This window comes from Lepus europaeus, chromosome 4 (genome assembly GCF_033115175.1).
Source record: "Lepus europaeus isolate LE1 chromosome 4, mLepTim1.pri, whole genome shotgun sequence".
NCBI lineage: Eukaryota > Metazoa > Chordata > Mammalia > Lagomorpha > Leporidae > Lepus > Lepus europaeus.
The window spans coordinates 134,190,006-134,207,105 of NC_084830.1; the positions used below are offsets into that span (position 1 = coordinate 134,190,006).

Here is a 17,100-nt window from a genome sequence, read left to right on the forward strand (position 1 = left end):
TAATAACTGAGCAAAGATTTATGAAGCCATTTACCACCGCTAAACCCTGGCCATTATCGCAGGTACATGCATTGCCTTGTTTTATCTTCGCAGCCATCTGATAAAAATTACCATCAGTCTCATTTTTACAGATATAAAAACTGAGGCTCAGAGAGATTAAGTATCTTGCTCCAGGGTTATTCTGTTCATTAGGAGGCAGTGTGAATCTCAGATCTAGCTGACCCTAAACCCCTTATGTTTGAGAGGCTCTTTGCTAAAAAGCTCTCTACCTCGGCAAACCACCTTACTGGACACCTGCTGGGGCTGAGAGGACTTTGCAGTAGCCAGGCCTTTGGTGTGAATGGGAGTGTAACCAGGAGATGGGAGAGATTTCACCTATGACCACGATTATTAAATAACAGGACAGCTCTCCTCCAGGGAGTGCTGGTCATGAAGAAAGCCACGTAATTCTGGGCCAGGTCAGTTTTATCACTCTACCTGGCTAAGGAGACAACTGGGACCAGGGGGCAGCAAGTCTTGTCCAGAGCCTCACAGTTAAATGAAGTACCCACCACCTCTGCTGTCACCTGGGGCAGTGTGGCTTAGGGATAAGGCATTCAGTTCTACATCACGAGGGTTTTTAGTTCTGTTTTAAATGGAAACTCATTTATATGCTTATTCAATTCTACAGGTGAGACCTTGAGTCTCTTAAAGCAGATCTTTTTCCTGCCAGTTTTCTTATATAAAAAACAAGGTTCCACCCACCCCCATGCTGTATTTGTTAGTAGTTATGAATAATACACCACAGGAAATTCAGAGTCATCTGGATTGTAGAAGACACTTGCCTCATTCCCTGTGTAAATCAGGGATTCTCGTTAGCCTCACAAATGACGACATTCTAGAAGCTCTGTTTAGAGCAAGGAAGAGGGTAGGGGATGATGACAACGGCTATAGCTTGTTGAGGTATTGGCAATCCTTGCAAAGAATCCTGCATGGAAGAATTTACCCCATTTTACAGATAAGGACACTGAGGCTCAATGGGGTGAACACTTGTCACTTAACTATTAGGCACCAGAACCAGAACAAGAAGCTCACTCAATCTTTTTACCTACACTAAGCTGCCTTTATCTATAGGAGAAAACAAAAAATAAAAATAAAAATATAAAAAGAAACAGATTCCACAGAATCCTCTAGCATTTTTAGATTTTAGTTTTATTTTTTGTCTTAAATGTTAGCTAAATTTTATTTATTTTCATTCTATTTGAAAGGGAGAGAGAAGAAGGGAGGGAAGGAGGTACACACACAGACACACACAGATCTGCCATCCATTGGTTCACTATCTAAATGCCTACAACAGCTAGGCCAGTCCCAGGTCACATCCAGGAACCCAGAACTGCCTCTAATTCTGTCATGTTGGGTGGCAGGAACCCAAGTACTTGAGCCATCCTCCGCTGACTCCTAGGATGTGCAGGAGCAGGAAGGTGGGTCACAAGCAGAGGAGGTCAAGCCTGAGCCAGGCATTTCCATATTGGATATAAGCATCTCAGTGGCGACTTAAGCTGCTAGGCCAATTGTACACCCCTCAGAATGTAGTTTTTAACAAGTGAAAAGAAAGATTTCCTATTGTACCTCCCCAAATTCCTTATATTTTGATTTCTGTTTTTTTCTCTGTTCTGAGCATAGGAACAGAAAACTAGCAACACAAACCCAAGTTTGGAAAAGCAAAGTTATCACCCCTCCGCACATCAGCCCTGGAGACTTTTCTTCTCCGGACTGAACAAACCCAGGCTGCTTGCTCCTGGTCTGAGCCCAAGTGTGGGAACCAGACCTCAGGAAGCGCAGGGAATGAACATGCGGCCAAAGAGGCCAGGACGCCGAGGCCGGCCTGAGGGCAGTGATAAGGATATAAACAAGCAGACTGGCACAGGCAGGCAGGGAGGATTAGCCCAGCTGGCAGTGACCAGTGGAAAAAGGGGTGTTAGTTCAGTTATGGCAAACACACCAGACAGGAGTGGGGCGAGAAATGAGTCCTGTGTTGGAGCTAGGGCAGTGCCCAGGAACAAACATGGGACAGGACCAGAGTGGGGGCAGGGAGTCAGAGAGAGAGAGAGAGAAGGAGGAGGAGAGAGATTAAGGACATGAGCTTTGGACACCCCAGTACGTGGTGAGGGTCTACAATGTGCAAGTGTGGGATCCCAATGAGATAATTTAGACAAAGCTCACTGTGAAGCATCTGATACGTGGTGAACTCTCAGAAAATAGTGAATATTACAGAAGAATTGTAGCTTTAAAAAAATTAGCAGGAATTACAGATTTGCAGTGTTAATAGCTTGCCACCTCAAGTAAGACAGTGTTCAAACCATCAGATGAAGGGCTGATGGGGAACTTTATAATGGGTGGAGCAGGCTGATAACTTCTGAGGGAATCTGAATGTAAACAGAGCAGTATACACGCATTATGTACCTCTGGATGTGTGACAATAAGAAGTGCCTAAGTTTTAATCGGTTGTTAAGGTAACAAAATGGGGAAAGAATAGCCTTTTCAGTAAATGGTTCTGCGACATCTGAGTATGGAAAGTATGTATCACTACCCTCAACTCACAACAGATAGAAAAATTTAACTCCAGCTGGATCATGAACCTAAATGTATTAGCTAAACTATAAAACTATCAACCAAAAAACTATAGAAAGAAAAATAGGGGTAAGTCTGTAAATTTCAATCAAACAATGATTTCTTAGATATGATAAAGCATAAGCAACAAAGGCAAGAACAGATAAATTGGATATCATAATTGAAAACTTTTGTACTTCAAAGCATACCAGCAAGAAAATGAAAAGTCAACCTACAGACTGGGAGAAAAATTTTGCAATTCCTATATCTCATAAGGGACTTGTTTCTAGAATATGTAAAGGATTTTTGAAAGTCAAGAATAAGAAGACAAATAACCGAATCTGCAAGTGTGCAAAGGCTAGGAATAGCTGGTTCTCTAAGGAACACATGCCCAGTAGGCATGTGATCAGATGTTCAGCATCACTAGTCATCAGGGAAATGCAAATCAAAACCACAATGAGCTGCCACTTCACACCCAGTAAGATGACTAAAGTAAAAAAGATAGTAGAACAAGTGTTGGTGAAGATACGGAAAAGCTGGAACACCCACAGACCATTGGTGGGAATGCAAAATGATGCAATCACTTTGGAAAACACTTGACAATGACTTAAACGGATAAACACAGAGTTACTGTATGATCTAATAATTACACTCAGGCACATATCCACATGAAAATGAATGTCTACGTAAGAACTTGTATACAGATGTTCATGGCAGCATTATTGATGATAGCCAACTAGTAGAAACAATGCAAATGTTCATCACCTGATGAATGGCCAAACAAAATATGGTACATCCACACACAGGAATGTTATTTGACCATAAAAATGAGTGAAATACTAATATGTGCAACAGAATGGATAAACCATGAAATATTATGTTAAGTGGATGAAGCCATCTATAAAGGAGCAAATACTATATACTTCTGTTCATACAAAAATGTCCAAAATAGGCAAATCTGGAGAAACAGAAAATAGATCAGTGGCTGCCGAGTGCTTAGAGGAAAGGGAAGATCTGGGGAGTAATGCCTGAGAGGTAGGGGTTCCCTTCCAGGATAGTGAAAATGTTGAAATTGATCATGGTGATAGATGTTCAACCCTGTGAATAAACCAAAACTCACTGAGTTGTATGCTCATGCTAAAAACAGAAAACACAACAAAAAAGAAGTACTTAGTAGTGTCTGTGAAATATTCTTGCCAAAACACAGAACCTGAAGTTGATCAATTGTTTAGAGCTAACTAGGTTAATCTAACTAGGTTATAGAGGGTATCCCAGAGAGGGAAATGTGTTAATACTGTAAAGATGCAACTGGAAATATTCAGAGTGTGGACAATGCAATGAGACAAAGGATTTGTTTCTTTTTAAGCATATACATGGCAAGAAGAGAGGTAACCAGAGAGAGAGGGAGGAAGAAGAAGGAGAAGAAAGAACATAAATTTATTGGACATATCAACCCAGTACAATGTGCTTTTACAGCATTTGGATCCCATGTGAATAAATCAACTGTAAAAAAAAAAAAAACACCTTTATAAGGAACGGGCCATCAGAGAAGGAGGAACCTTTCTCAGAAGGGAGGGGAGAACTTCCACTTTGGTTATGGCCTTGTCTAAATAAGGTCAGAGTTTGTGAACTCAAGAGGCTTCCACAGCCTTGGCAGCTCATGACAAGAGCCTCAGGTGATCACTGACGTCATAAATAAGAGTGTCAATTGTTAAATCAACAACAGGAGTCACTGTACACTTGCTCTTCATGTAGGATCTTTGTCCTCAATGAGTTGTACTATGCGAATTAATGGTAAAACTACTATTCAAGCAGCACTTTATACTTTGTGTGTCTGTGTGGGTGCAGTCTATTGAAATCTTTACTTAGTATTTACTAAGTTGATCTTCTGTATATAAAGATAATTAAAAATAAATCTTAATGAAGAATGGGATGGGAGAGGGAGTAGGAGATGGAATGGTTTGTGAGTGGGAGGGTGGTTATGGGGGGAAAAACTGCTACAATCCAAAAGTTGTACTTTCAAAATTTATATTTATTAAATAAAATTTTAAAGAAACCTTTATAAGGCAAATATGGAAAGTTTAGCACTGAATATTAAATATTTGAAAGAAAATTGTTTATTTTAAAATGTGTGATAATGGTACCATGGTTGTGCTAAAAATATTTTGAAGGAGAGACTTACTGAAATGTTTATGGGTAAGATAACACAATATCTGAACTTTGCTTTAAAATAACTCAACTGGGGGGGTCAGCTGAACAAGTGGGGTCATACATGAAATAAGACCGGCATATGAGGCACTGGCTCTGTGGTGTAGCAGTTAAGGCTGCCATCATCAGTGCCGGCATCCCATATGGGTGCCTGTTCAGGTCCTGGCTGCTTCACTTCCAATCCAGCTCTCTGCTATGGCCTGGGAGGGCAGTTGAGGATGGCCCATGTCCTTGGGCCCCTGTACCGATCTGGGAGATCCAGAGGAAGCTCCTGGCTCCTAGCATTGGATCAGCACAGCTCTGGCTGTTGTGGCCATCTGGGGAGTGAACCAGCAGATGGAAGACACCCCCCCACCCCATAACTCTGACTTTCAAATAAATATATAAATCTTTGAAAAAAAGGATTGGCATATGAGCAGATAATTGCTGAGACCAAGGGATATGTGCATTACCATTCATTATGATTCTTTCAAGTTTTATATATGGTTATAATTTTTCATTATGAAAAGTTCAAAAAATATATACAGATTAAGGACTAAAGAGCAATCTAGCAACTCGTTGCTCAATAATTTAGGATACTAAAAATGAAAAGAATATTAATGTGATGGCCAAGCGCTGTGCATCCACTTTCCAACCTTGGATTTCCCCAGTGACCCTGGAAGATAAAGTGATCCCCTATCTTCTTGAGGGGAACCTGAAGCTGTGTGTGTTACTCATTCAAGGCTCCACCACTGGGGTGAGGAAAAGGTGCCTGGATTTAGGCTGGTCTGGCTCCATCTACACAAACTGCTTCTCGAGGTGGCTTTGTGATAACTCTTTACCCAGAGGGCTCAGGCAGGCTGGAGTTGAATACTGTCTTCTGGTCCTTTCTTTCTTTCAGACACCTGCCAGTGAACCCCTGCCAAGGCATTAATTGATAACTTATGAGATAAGTTTAAGGGTGTATCCCTACCCAGGGACTACATTCTTTAAAATTTCTTCAAAATTTAAGACATCTTTCAAAGCGTTGTTGGGCCCCATAGCAGGTCTTTGGGGCAGATAATGATGACATGGGATACAGCAATGTTGGGGCCAGGTGTCCATTTAATGGAGCCCCCTTCCTCTTCTACTATGGCTCTCTGAGACTACTTAGTTCTAGAGTGCTCTGAAAACATGATTTGTTAGTACAGATGTGTTGAGTGATAATTGTAAAATGAATGATATTTATATTGGGAGATATCAACATAAGAATGTATGCATATGGGGGTGAGCATTGTGGTGTAGTGGGTGAAGCCACTGCCTGTGACACTGGCATCCCTTATGGGTGCCGCTTCAAGTCCTGGATATTCCACTTCTCCTCCTGCTGCCTGCTAATGCGCCTGGGAAAGCAGCAGGAGGAAGGCCCAAGTGCTTGGGCCCCTGTAGCCATGTGGGAGATCCAGAAGAAGCTCCTGGTTCCTGGCTTTGGCCTGGCCTATCCGTGGTGTTGTGGCCATTTGAGGAGGGAACCACTGGATGGAAGATTTTACTCTCTCTCTCTGTTACTCTGCCTTTCAAATGAATAATAATTAAAAAAAAAATAGAAAAAAGAATATATGCTGGGGCCGGCGCTGTGGCACAGCAGGTTAAAGCCCTGGCCTACAGTGCTGGCAGCCCATATGGGTACCAGTTCTAGTCCCAGCTGCTCCACTTCTGATCCAGCTCTCTGCTATGGCCTGGGAAAGCAGTGGAAGATGGCCCAAGTCCTTGGGCCCCTGTACCCACATGGGAGACCTGGAAGAAGCTCCTGGCTCTTGGCTTCAGATTGGTGCAGTTCTGGCCTTTGCAGCCATCTGGGGAGCGAACCAGCAGATGGAAGACCTCTCTCTCTGTGTCTACCTCTCTCTCTAACTGTCTTTCAAATAAATAAAATAAATATTTAAAAAAATTAAAATATACATGCCTATGATTAATTTATCTCTGTAAATTACCTTCGAAGAAGGATTCAATAAGCATCTTAAGCATAAATTTGCACTGAGAGGTTGTTCAGAGGGGAAACATTATCTGAATATTAAGTTAAAACCATCTGTTGTGGCAGCCTGGAATACCACAGTTGTGTTGGGAGACTCCCTGTGAAAGATGGTGACAAAATGACATTCTGAGAAGAGCTGGGAGCATTCAGAATGTTTTCAATATGGGGTTAAAAGGAGAGTCAGCTTCATAGACCTCAGAATTCCCCTGAGGCACAAGACAGCTCATCTTCCAGGAGCCCAGGAAAGGTGCTTGGGCTTGTCACTATCATCCGGCACAGGATGGAAGAGGGAGGAGAGGAAATGGCATTTCTGAAACCAAGGTTGGCGGGCCGCCTTTCCCTCTTCTCTCATTTTTTCTGGGTAATCACAAACAAAACTGACTTTAGAAACTCAGCATCAGTATGAGTGAGTAAGAGATCATCCCTGCCCTCAAGGAGTTTTCAGCAGCTGGCGTTGTGGCATAGCAAGTTAAGCTACTGCCTGCAATACTGGGATCCCATGTGGCCACTGGTTCGAATCTCAGCTGCTCCATTTCCAATCCAGTTCTTGCTAATGCACCTTGGAGGGCAGTGGAGGATGGCCCAAGTGGTTGGGTCCCTGCACTCATGTGGGAGGTCTGGAACAAGTTCCTGGCTCTTGGCTTTGGTGTGGTCCTGCCTTGCCTGTTGTGGCCATTTGGGTAATGAATCAGCAGATGGAAGACTTCTCTCTGTAACTCTTTCAAGTAAAAATTTGAAAGAAGTTTTCATCTATTGAGCATAGATACAGAGGTGTTATATGTTCTACATCTATGTTATAACAAGCAAAAACAACATACTGTGAACACAGGGGAGAAACATGAATTCTACAGGGCAGAGTGGCAGGGGACTTTCTTGGGTATGGGTAGGACTGCAACAGGTGTAGGCACTGAAAATAAATTCAAGGAGAAACAGTTCTTATTCAACAAGTATGCATTGACTACCCAGAATAACACAGGCATTGTACTGGGTACAGAGACAAAGAACTAAGAACTAAGTGGTGCTCTGGTATCTGCCATGTTTAGGAATGCACATGTGTGTATGTGTTTATGTATGTGTGTGTGGCTGGGTGGTTGGAAGGCGGGCTGTAGCCGGATCATGGTGAGTTGGGAGTGCCGTATAAAGAGCTCATTTAGGGAAGAAAGCACAGGCCTTCCCTTAAATCCTGACTTGTTTCTAGCTTTTTTTTTTTTTTAATTAATTTATTTATTTGAAAGGCAGAGTTACAGAGAGAGAAAGAGAGAGAGAGAGAGAGAGAGAGAGAGACTTCCATCTGCTGGTTCACTTCCCAAATGGCCACAATGGCCAGAGCTGGGCCAATTCGAAGCAGGAGCCAGGAGCTTCCTCTGGGTCTCCCATGTGGGTGCAGCACTTGGGCCATCTTCTACTGATTTCCCAGGCTCCAGGCCATAGCACAGAGCTGGATTGGAAGAGGAGCAGCTGGGACTAGAACTGGTGCCCATATGGGATGCTGGCACTGCAAGCAGTGGCTTTACCCACTATGCCACAGCGCCGGCCCCATGTTTCTAGCTTTGAGACTTGAGACAAGTTATCTTTCTAATCTTTCTGTCTCAAAGTTTGCCCATCTGGTATAATGCATGTAAAAAGCCTACACTGAATGGTTGGGAGGACGGTCTTAGTGTCTGTGGATCATCTGTTAGGGTTTCTGGTTTTCAGTAGCCACTGAATGAACAGCAGCTACAACTGCTTCTGAGGACTGTTGGGAATGAATGGAGGTTTGCAGAAGAGAGGTGGCTGGAAAGGTTTGGGTTTTCAAGGTTTGGGCCTCATTCTGGAGGACATGATGGGAAGCGAAGCAAGGGAAATGAGCCTGGGTTCTGGTAGGCCCCTGAAGAGGTTGGAGCAATAGTCTAGGCAAGAGATGAGGACCAAAACTGAGGCGGTGGGAGGGGAGAGAAAGCAGCACTGACTATTTGGGTGGCAAAACGAGCTTGCTGGCATGCTCGATGTGAGAGGCAAAGGAGAGAGCCTGGTGCTCGGTGGCTGTGTAGCAGTCCCACTACCCTGGTCTGTGATGCGGAGGGAATGGTGGACAAGGCGGAAGAAAGGGAATGTGTCAGGAGCAGAGCCACCTAGGAAGCCCGCAGTTACAGAAAAGCATGCCTCATTGTTCTGTGCGTGTGGGAGACGGGGCCAGGCAGCGCCTCGTCAACCACGCGTTTTAGAATCACCAGGCAGGCCTTGGGACTTGGCCCCTGCTGGGGGACTTCTTCCCCAATTCTTGTGCGGCAGTTAACGTTCTGTCTCCTTCCGAGACGTTCCTTCTCAGTACCCCCCTAGACATGGTCTCCTGGGCTTCCCCAGAGGCTCACCGCGTTGTTTCTGACCTGCTCACTTAACCTTTGCCACCACTGTTGTCCACAGAAGCCACTCAGGGCTTCAGGTCGAATCCCAAATTGTTTTCATCTTAGGTCGTTGCCTGATGTTCTACCCACACCGTCAGGCGCTTTCCCAGAGGTGGGAAGGCACAACCACAGAGAGAGGTCAGAATTCCCCGCTCTGACTTCTCTTTCTGAGAAGGGACCCTTTACTGTTTAAGACCCGAGGGACAACCAAGATTCAGCCTCCCGTTAGGAAGGCAAATGGAGTGAAATCAGAAAACCGACTTCTTACCTCCCACCCTCCCTCCTTCGAGTTGGTGGGCCCTGGACAGCTTTATACTTTCCCTAAAAGAATTTCCCTGGACTTTTTACTCTACAGTCACAGTGGTACTCACATCCCAATAATCAGATTCTCTCTCAAGTGGGAGACATGAGGCTGAACTTAACAAACCCAAAAACCCCTCTCTCTGCTTCCGCAGGAGTCCACATACTCTCTGATCACATGTGTATTTACCTGGAATCAATTGATACATAAAAGTTGTAAATATCTGTGAAGTACCATGTGGTTTTTAAAAAATCTTATCTTATTCATTTATTTTGATAGGGAAAGAGAGAGAAACAGCAAAAACAGAGACACAAATAGAAAAATATCTCCCATCTGCTGGTTTACTCCCCATGCCAGCAACAGGCCTGCCATGCCAGCTAGCCAGGAGCCTGGAACTAAATCCAGGTCTCCCATATGGGTGGCAGGGACCCAACTACTTGGGACATCACTGCTGCCCCCAAGTTGTGCATTAGCAGGAAGCTAGAATAGGATGTAGAGCTGGGACTTGAACCAGGCACTCCAATACAGTATGTGGGCATCCCAAGATGTGTCCTCACTGCTGTGCCAAATGAAATGCCCATCCTCCATGTGATTTTTTTTTTTTTGACAGGCAGAGTGGATAGTGAGAGAGAGAGAGAGAGACAGAGAGAAAGGTCTTCCTTTGCCGTTGGTTCACCCTCCAATGGCCGCCGTGGCCGGCGCACCACGCTGATCCCAAGCCAGGAGCCAGGTGCTTCTCCTGGTCTCCCATGGGGTGCAGGGCCCAAGCACTCGGGCCATCCTCCACTGCCTTCCCGGGCCATAGCAGAGAGCTGGCCTGGAAGAGGGGCAACCGGGATAGAATCCGGCGCCCCAACCGGGACTAGAACCCGGTGTGCCGGTGCCGCAAGGCGGAGGATTAGCCTGTTGAGCTCCATGTGATTTTTTTAAAAAAGGTTTATTATTTATTTAAAAGAGTGACAGAGGGAAAGACAAGGAGAGGAGAGGTTACTGTTCTTGATATTTTGGTGATAGAATCCCAGTACTCACTATGGTTACTAGCACACTGTAAGCACCCAATATATGTTTTTTGCTTGAAAGAGTGACACTGATCTGTGATATTCCTATATGAAGCTGACTCCTCTTCCAACCTTCCCTAGTTATAAGCTCCCACTATCTGACCAGATATTTGAGGCTTGATTCCTTGGTTCATTGAGCACCTCCTAGGGTCTAGGCACTGTGTACGGCACTGGGGTAGGAAAGGTAGGAGAAACTTGATAAACTAGACCGAATCACGGATCTGAAGGATGTTAGAAAACTTCTCATTTGTTTACCTTTCTGCTCATCTTTGGGTGCAGTTTGCAAGTGGGGGCATTGTAAGTGTGTTTTGACAACACCTGAGCAAACACGCATAAATACTGTGATCCACAGTGATCTGAACTGAGAAAAGGCTGTCGATGCTGTGCGGTGGTTCCCTGGGAATAGGCTATGTGAAAGCCATATGCTGGAGTTCTCACCGTTTGTGACAGCTAGGAAGCAACGTGACTTGCTTTTAATCGTCCCAGGATTCTCCCACTAGGGCCCAACCTCTCTGTAGAGGAGGCAAATGATCAGGAATAAGAACTAAAAAGGCACATGGAAAAGGACTTGCGGCTAAATCTTTTGGGAAGCCAGCCGACAGCAGAGTGAGCTGGCTTATTTTTACTGAGTGTGGGCTGTGCTTTATATATCTGTGCCTATAAATATAAAGAATGGTTGCAAGAAACTCTGACTCTGGCTTAATTGTGAGTCACAAGTCCCCATTTTAGAGTGAGAGAAAGAGAGAGAGAGAGAGAGAGAGAGAGAATGTGTGTGTGTGTGTGTAGCGAGAACTTCGGGCAGAAAGCATGTATTTACTTGTAAAACCATGCTTGGAATGTGTGCAGGACATTTTCTGTTTTTGATATCAGGGGAGTGTGGATGTGCACGTGTGCAGGGCAGGTGGTGCCCAGAATTACATGAACAGCAGTCTTGGAGAGACTCAGACCGTGGTCTGAGCTATGAAGTGTTGTGGGAGGTGATTGTTTTCTTTTCAGACAAGCATTCCGGTCTTTGAGGAGCCCTTGACTTTCTCCTTCCTTCTTGTCTTGTTAAAAAGGGATTAGAGTTCAATTAAGCCATTTAATCCCGAGGTAGAAATTCATGTTTAAAAACAAGATGTACAGCTTCCAAAAAAACAAAAACAAAAAAAAAAAAAACCAGTGCAAGTTGAGGTTTGTCCTTTCAAGTTGCCACCTGCACAGCTCCAAAGAGTGTTTTCCACTGAATACCCAACATGCAATTCTTCCTAATGACCCTGCTCATACCTCCACTCCTTCATCTTGTAAAGTACCCTTCAACCTAAATAGGCACATGCTGTTCGAAGCACTTCAGCGTCTTGATTGCCACAACTGCTCTGTGTTTCTCTCTCTCCAATTGGCAACCCAGTGCCCAAGGTTAATAACAGTAATACTATCATGAGCTAACAGTTACGGGGTGCTTTGTATGCGCTGGGCATCACTAAGCACTTTCCATACAGATCTCTTTAGATGCTCCATCTGAAGAGACTCAGGGCTGGCTCCGTGGGTGTGGAACACGTTCAGTTACACAGGGCCTGCCGCTGGATTTCATGCTCTGCTATTGCCATCTTGAAATTCTTAACCATTTTAAGCAATGGGCTTGCAGTTTTGTCTTGTGCTGGGCCCCACAAATTGTGTCGCTAGTCCTGAGAACACTCAATAAGCTATAGTTTGTTTTGCTTTCTTTCCATGCACTGACTACTTCCTTGTCAGAGTATGGGCAACTCAATCTCAAATTGCAATGCAAAACTCTCGCTCTGGAAAAGGCTCACGATGTCCTTGAAGGGACCTCCTCTAAGGGATGGGAAGTCAGGCAAGTCATTGAACCCCCTTAATCCTCAGGTTCCTCATCTGTAAAATGGGATAATAATAATTTCATCTCACAGCTTCCTCAAGGATATAATGAAGTCATACATATCCAGCTCTGATGTGCAATGCATATGACATTTATTATTAATAATGCCCCATGGTGCCCAGCATGCATGAAACATGGAATATTGCTGGCAACATAGTGCAGATCCCTTGCCCACCTTCAAGGTGCCCTCATTCCAGGGATGGGTCCCCTACCTGTCCCGGAGAGCTGGGGGTGAAGTCCACCTTCTCCATGTGCTGGGTGATCACAGAGGGGTTGCTGGAGCTGATGAGCACTGGGGTGCTGATCTCCACCCTGTGGCGCCCGGGAGGAGAATGCACCATCTGGTTGAGGGTGTTCAGGGCTGTTGTGATGGAGAACTGCCCAGGCCCCTTCCTCCTGGACCCTGGGCCCCTACGGAGGGTGGGCGTGCTGGTGGCTTTGCCTCTGGAGGGTGAGGACATCAGGGATAGGCTTTTGTTGTGTGATGACTGGCGGCCTTTGTTCTTCTCTAGGAGGTGCCTTGCCGTGAGGTTTGGCTGAAAAGACAACAGGTCCATGGAGTTAGTCTTCGCGGTCCAATGGGAGTAGCTAAGTCCTACCCAGGCTGCTCTGAAGCCAGGTCATAGGCCACCTCCTCAGGCACTGGTCCACGTGACATTCCTCAGTCAGCATAAGAATAGTTTTCATCTTTTACCAATATGTCCCAGTCATTTTGCTCTACCAGAAAATTCATAAGACTCTCCAGGAAAGCAGGTATTACTCTTTTACGAGGCCCAGTGTGATTATAATAAGCCACAGTTCTAGATCCTAGTCAGGAGTCTTTGTCTTTACCCTTTGCTCCCAGCCACACCCAGCCCTCTTCACCTACTGGGCTTCTGCCCTCCTCTGCTCATCCCTGAATGCTGGTGTGGACAGGCTGGTGTGGACAGGCTGGTGTGGACAGGCTGCTGGTGTCCTGGTGTGGACAGGCTGCTCGCCCTTCCTGGTGCCCTGGTGGGCCTCATGCCTCCGGGTCAGTGCATTTCCACCCCACACCATGATCTTCCACCTGCCTTTTCCCTCCTTGGTCAGTGAGCCCCCAGGCAGCAGGTATCTTAACCCTACCATCCTGTCTTGTATCCCAGAGAGGATGCATGCTGTTTGTGGACTGTGAGTGGATGAAGTTGGTCAAGTTCACGCACGTGATGAGTGTCTGAGCCAGAATTTAAGTGCATTTGGGCACCTGAAACCTAATGGCAAAACTGTCTTTTATTGCTGCCTTTACGTACTTTCATATCATCACTGTTCTCCCTTGTTCTGTGTCAGTGGTATAATGGTAGGTCAGCTTTTTTTTTTTTTTTTAAAAATCTGGATTTCTGGAATTTGCCACTCTACTAATAGTGAAAGAACGGACAAGCAAAATTCCTGAAAATGTAACCCCCGCTCTTGTGATCTGCTACCAGCCAACTCCAGCACAACACAGAGTTACTGCTGTTCTTCCCCAGAAGAAGTATCTGTGAGTGACCTCCCCAGTGAGGTCCCTGTGGGCTCCTTTCCTTTAGAAATCTGAAATTTCTGTGTGAAGAACCCTTACATTTCAGGATTACTTAAATTTCCATGATTACAGTTGTCATCCACTGTTCTGTAAAACCACATTTCATGGGAGTCTAGAAATTCAACTATAAAGGTCAAATGGGAATTTGCATATTCAGAAACCCTGAATGACAGTGCTCAGAGGATTAAAAACTTCGTACTATTGTGAAAAATATATCAAGTAGGGGAATGAGACCATTAGGTCCATTTTAAGATAAGAAAGCTGAGGCCCAAAAGGGGTGACATAAATAGCAGACCAGTATGCAAATGACTAAACTGAAAATACCAGATACTAGTAAGTGCCTTGGTGTGACAGACATGGCAGGAGGGAGCCTCTTAGAATATAGTGTTCAGGGAGACATGCTGGCAGAGCGACGTTTCAACTGCAATGACAAATGAGGAAGAGAGCCTGTTTGGGCCCCTGCCACCAACATGGGAGATCCAGATGCAGCTCGTGTCTCCTGGCTTCGGCCTGGCCCAGCCCTGGTCATTGTGGCCGTTTGGGGAGTGAACCAATGAATAGAAAATCTCTCTCTCTCTCTCTCTCTCTCTCTCTCTCTCTCTCTCTGTATCTCTGTATCTCTATCTCTTTCAACTCTTTCAAGTAAATAAAATAAATCTTTAAGTAAATTTTTTTGAAAAAGGTGATAGCCACATGAAGATGGGGTAAGAACACGCCAGGCTAAGGGTTTATAAGCCAGCTGCAGAGCCCTAAGGGGGAATGAACTTAGACTGAGAAAAAAAAAGAAAGGATCAGAAGGTTGGAGCGGGGTGGGTGATGAGAAAGTGGAGAGAGAGGAAGACACCGAGCTGGGCAGGGTCTGGATCACACAGGGCCTAGAGGCTTAACAAGAAGCCTTCGGCAGGATTTTGGTAGAGGTGTGACATCGTCTGGCACGTGCTTTTAAAAGTTCATTTAATAGTCTGGCAGTTTCGTAGACACTCAAACACATACTGAACATCTGACCAGCAATCCTAGGTAAGTATGAAATGAAAAGTGTATTCAGTCAAAGACAGTGGGGAGTATTTTATGGAAGCTTTCTTCACAGTTGCCAGCAGATGGAAACAACTCCAGTTCCTTCCAACAGGTGAACGGATAAAGAAACTCTGATACCCTCACAGGGGAATACTACTCAGTGGTGCAAAGGGATGCACTACTGATACATGAGACAACACAGATGAATCTCAACTGCATTTCATGAAGTCAAAGATGACAGGCTCAAAAGCTACAGTCTGTGTAATTTCATCTATGTGACCCTGGAGAAAGAACACCATAGGAGCAGAAAACAGAGTGGTTTCCAGGGGTTGGGAGTCAAGAAGAAAGTGACTGGAAAGGGAGCGTTGCAACTGTTCCATATGTCGATTGTCGTGTACTCACGCAGTCATGTGTGCTTGTCAAAACTTATAAAACTGGACACCAAAAATAATAAATGTTACTGTAAATAAATTTAAAAAAAGAGGATGGCCTAAGTGCTTGGGCCCCTGCACCCGCATGGGGAGACCAGGAAGAGGCACCTGGCTCCTGGCTTCAGATTGGCGCAGCACCGGCCATGGTGGCCATTTGGGGAGTGAACCAACGGAAGGAAGACCTTTCTCTCTGTCTCTCTCTTTCTCTCACTGTCCAACGCTGCCTGTCAAATAAATTATTTTTCTTTTTTTTATTAAACTTTTATTTAATGAATATAAATTTCCAAAGTACAACCTGTCAAATAAATTTTAAAAAATTAATTAATTAAAAAAAGGAGCTCATTTGGCTGTTATTCAGAATTGCTAGAGTAGCCATAGGGAGACCACAAGGAAGTCAGCGAAGTTGTTTGGGCCAGCTCTGGTGGCAGCCTGGTTAGGAACAACGCCTTCTATTCCCTGCAGCACCTGTCCTTCTGTTGTGCACCCAGTAAGAGACAATAGGCAGTCTTTGAATTGAATGAGACAGTTCTCCACGGCCACTCACAGCTATACCAAAATAGGTTCATTTTTTCTGCTTCAACCTAACTGTTCGGTCTCCAGGTGGGTACCAGCATCAGCTTTCCAATCGGCACCATTGACAAAGGGCCCCCCGAGGGCTTGCATCTGCTCTGTCCTCTGCCAACATGATTAATAGCTCCTTTGGGGGAAGGACTGCAGGTCTCTTAGATTTGCACTCACTCGTTTGAAACAATATCCTTGAGGTTCCCTGGGCTGAGCTAGGTCCACACACCCCAGGCAGGCCTCATTGGAGAAGTTCTGACAAGAACAGGCATAAACTCAGCACTGTTTCACCACCTTTTCATGCAGGTGCAATTCAGTAAATCAAATGATACATTAAGAGGAAAAATCCTGCATATGCCAAAAAAGCACGTCACCCTCATAGAAAAGCATTCCTTCCTTCCAATTGCTTTGCATGGCGATAGTAATTCAAAGCTTATATAAAGAGTTCTCAGCAAGTGCTAGCCTTAATGAAATGACTGGAGTCAGAATTGAAGTGCTGCTTTAAAAAGCTCAATTTAGATTTCAAGTAATTTTTGAAAACCAGTTTCCCGGATCAGAGAAACCACTTGATTATCTCCCCCCCCCCCCCCAGCAATTAGGAGAATAGATGAAGCAGTGGCTAGTTGGACAATAATTTTGAAGGTTCTTGTAATCACTAATTTTGGAGGTGAGGTGGTAGGGAGAGTTTCCAAATGAATAAGCACTCAATGTTGTTTTGGAAAAACAGGTTTCAGAAATGGATAATAAAATGCGTTGGTTCCTTTCCCTACCATGGCTTTGTGGAGGCCTTTCAAAATAATGCAGAGGGCCATGCAAGCATTTGAGCAGCTCCTAAGGGTCCCACTGGATATTTGTTGTAGCTGACCTCTGTCCGGGAGCGTTAACCATCATCTCCCCATCATCCTAACGGAGCTTCCGCAGCACATGTTGCTTAACCTAGCCCATGGTTCCATCACTGACCTAAGCTGAGCGTGTCCGCTCCCTCTCTGTATCATCCACTCTGCACTCTTCAAGTCCTGTGGATTTTACCTTCCGAAAGGACCTGGGGCCTAACCACTTGTCTCCAGTCTAGTGGTCTAAGCCCCAATCATTTCCCAATTGAGCCTGACTTCCTAGCCGGTCTTTCTGATTTTCTTTTTTTCTGCCTCCTCTCCAAA

At 44.9% G+C, this 17,100-nt stretch overlaps 1 protein-coding gene across 3 annotated transcripts in view; it reads right to left on the reverse strand.

Moving 5' to 3' along the window:
- Positions 1–17,100, reverse strand: part of SH3RF2 (SH3 domain containing ring finger 2) — a 133,545-nt gene that overhangs the window by 52,929 nt on the left and 63,516 nt on the right. For all 3 annotated transcript variants that reach the window (XM_062189735.1, XM_062189736.1, XM_062189734.1), the window contains exon 5: positions 12,616–12,939. In XM_062189735.1, the coding sequence (XP_062045719.1) occupies positions 12,616–12,939 (324 nt within the window). The remainder of the gene's footprint in view (positions 1–12,615; positions 12,940–17,100) is intronic.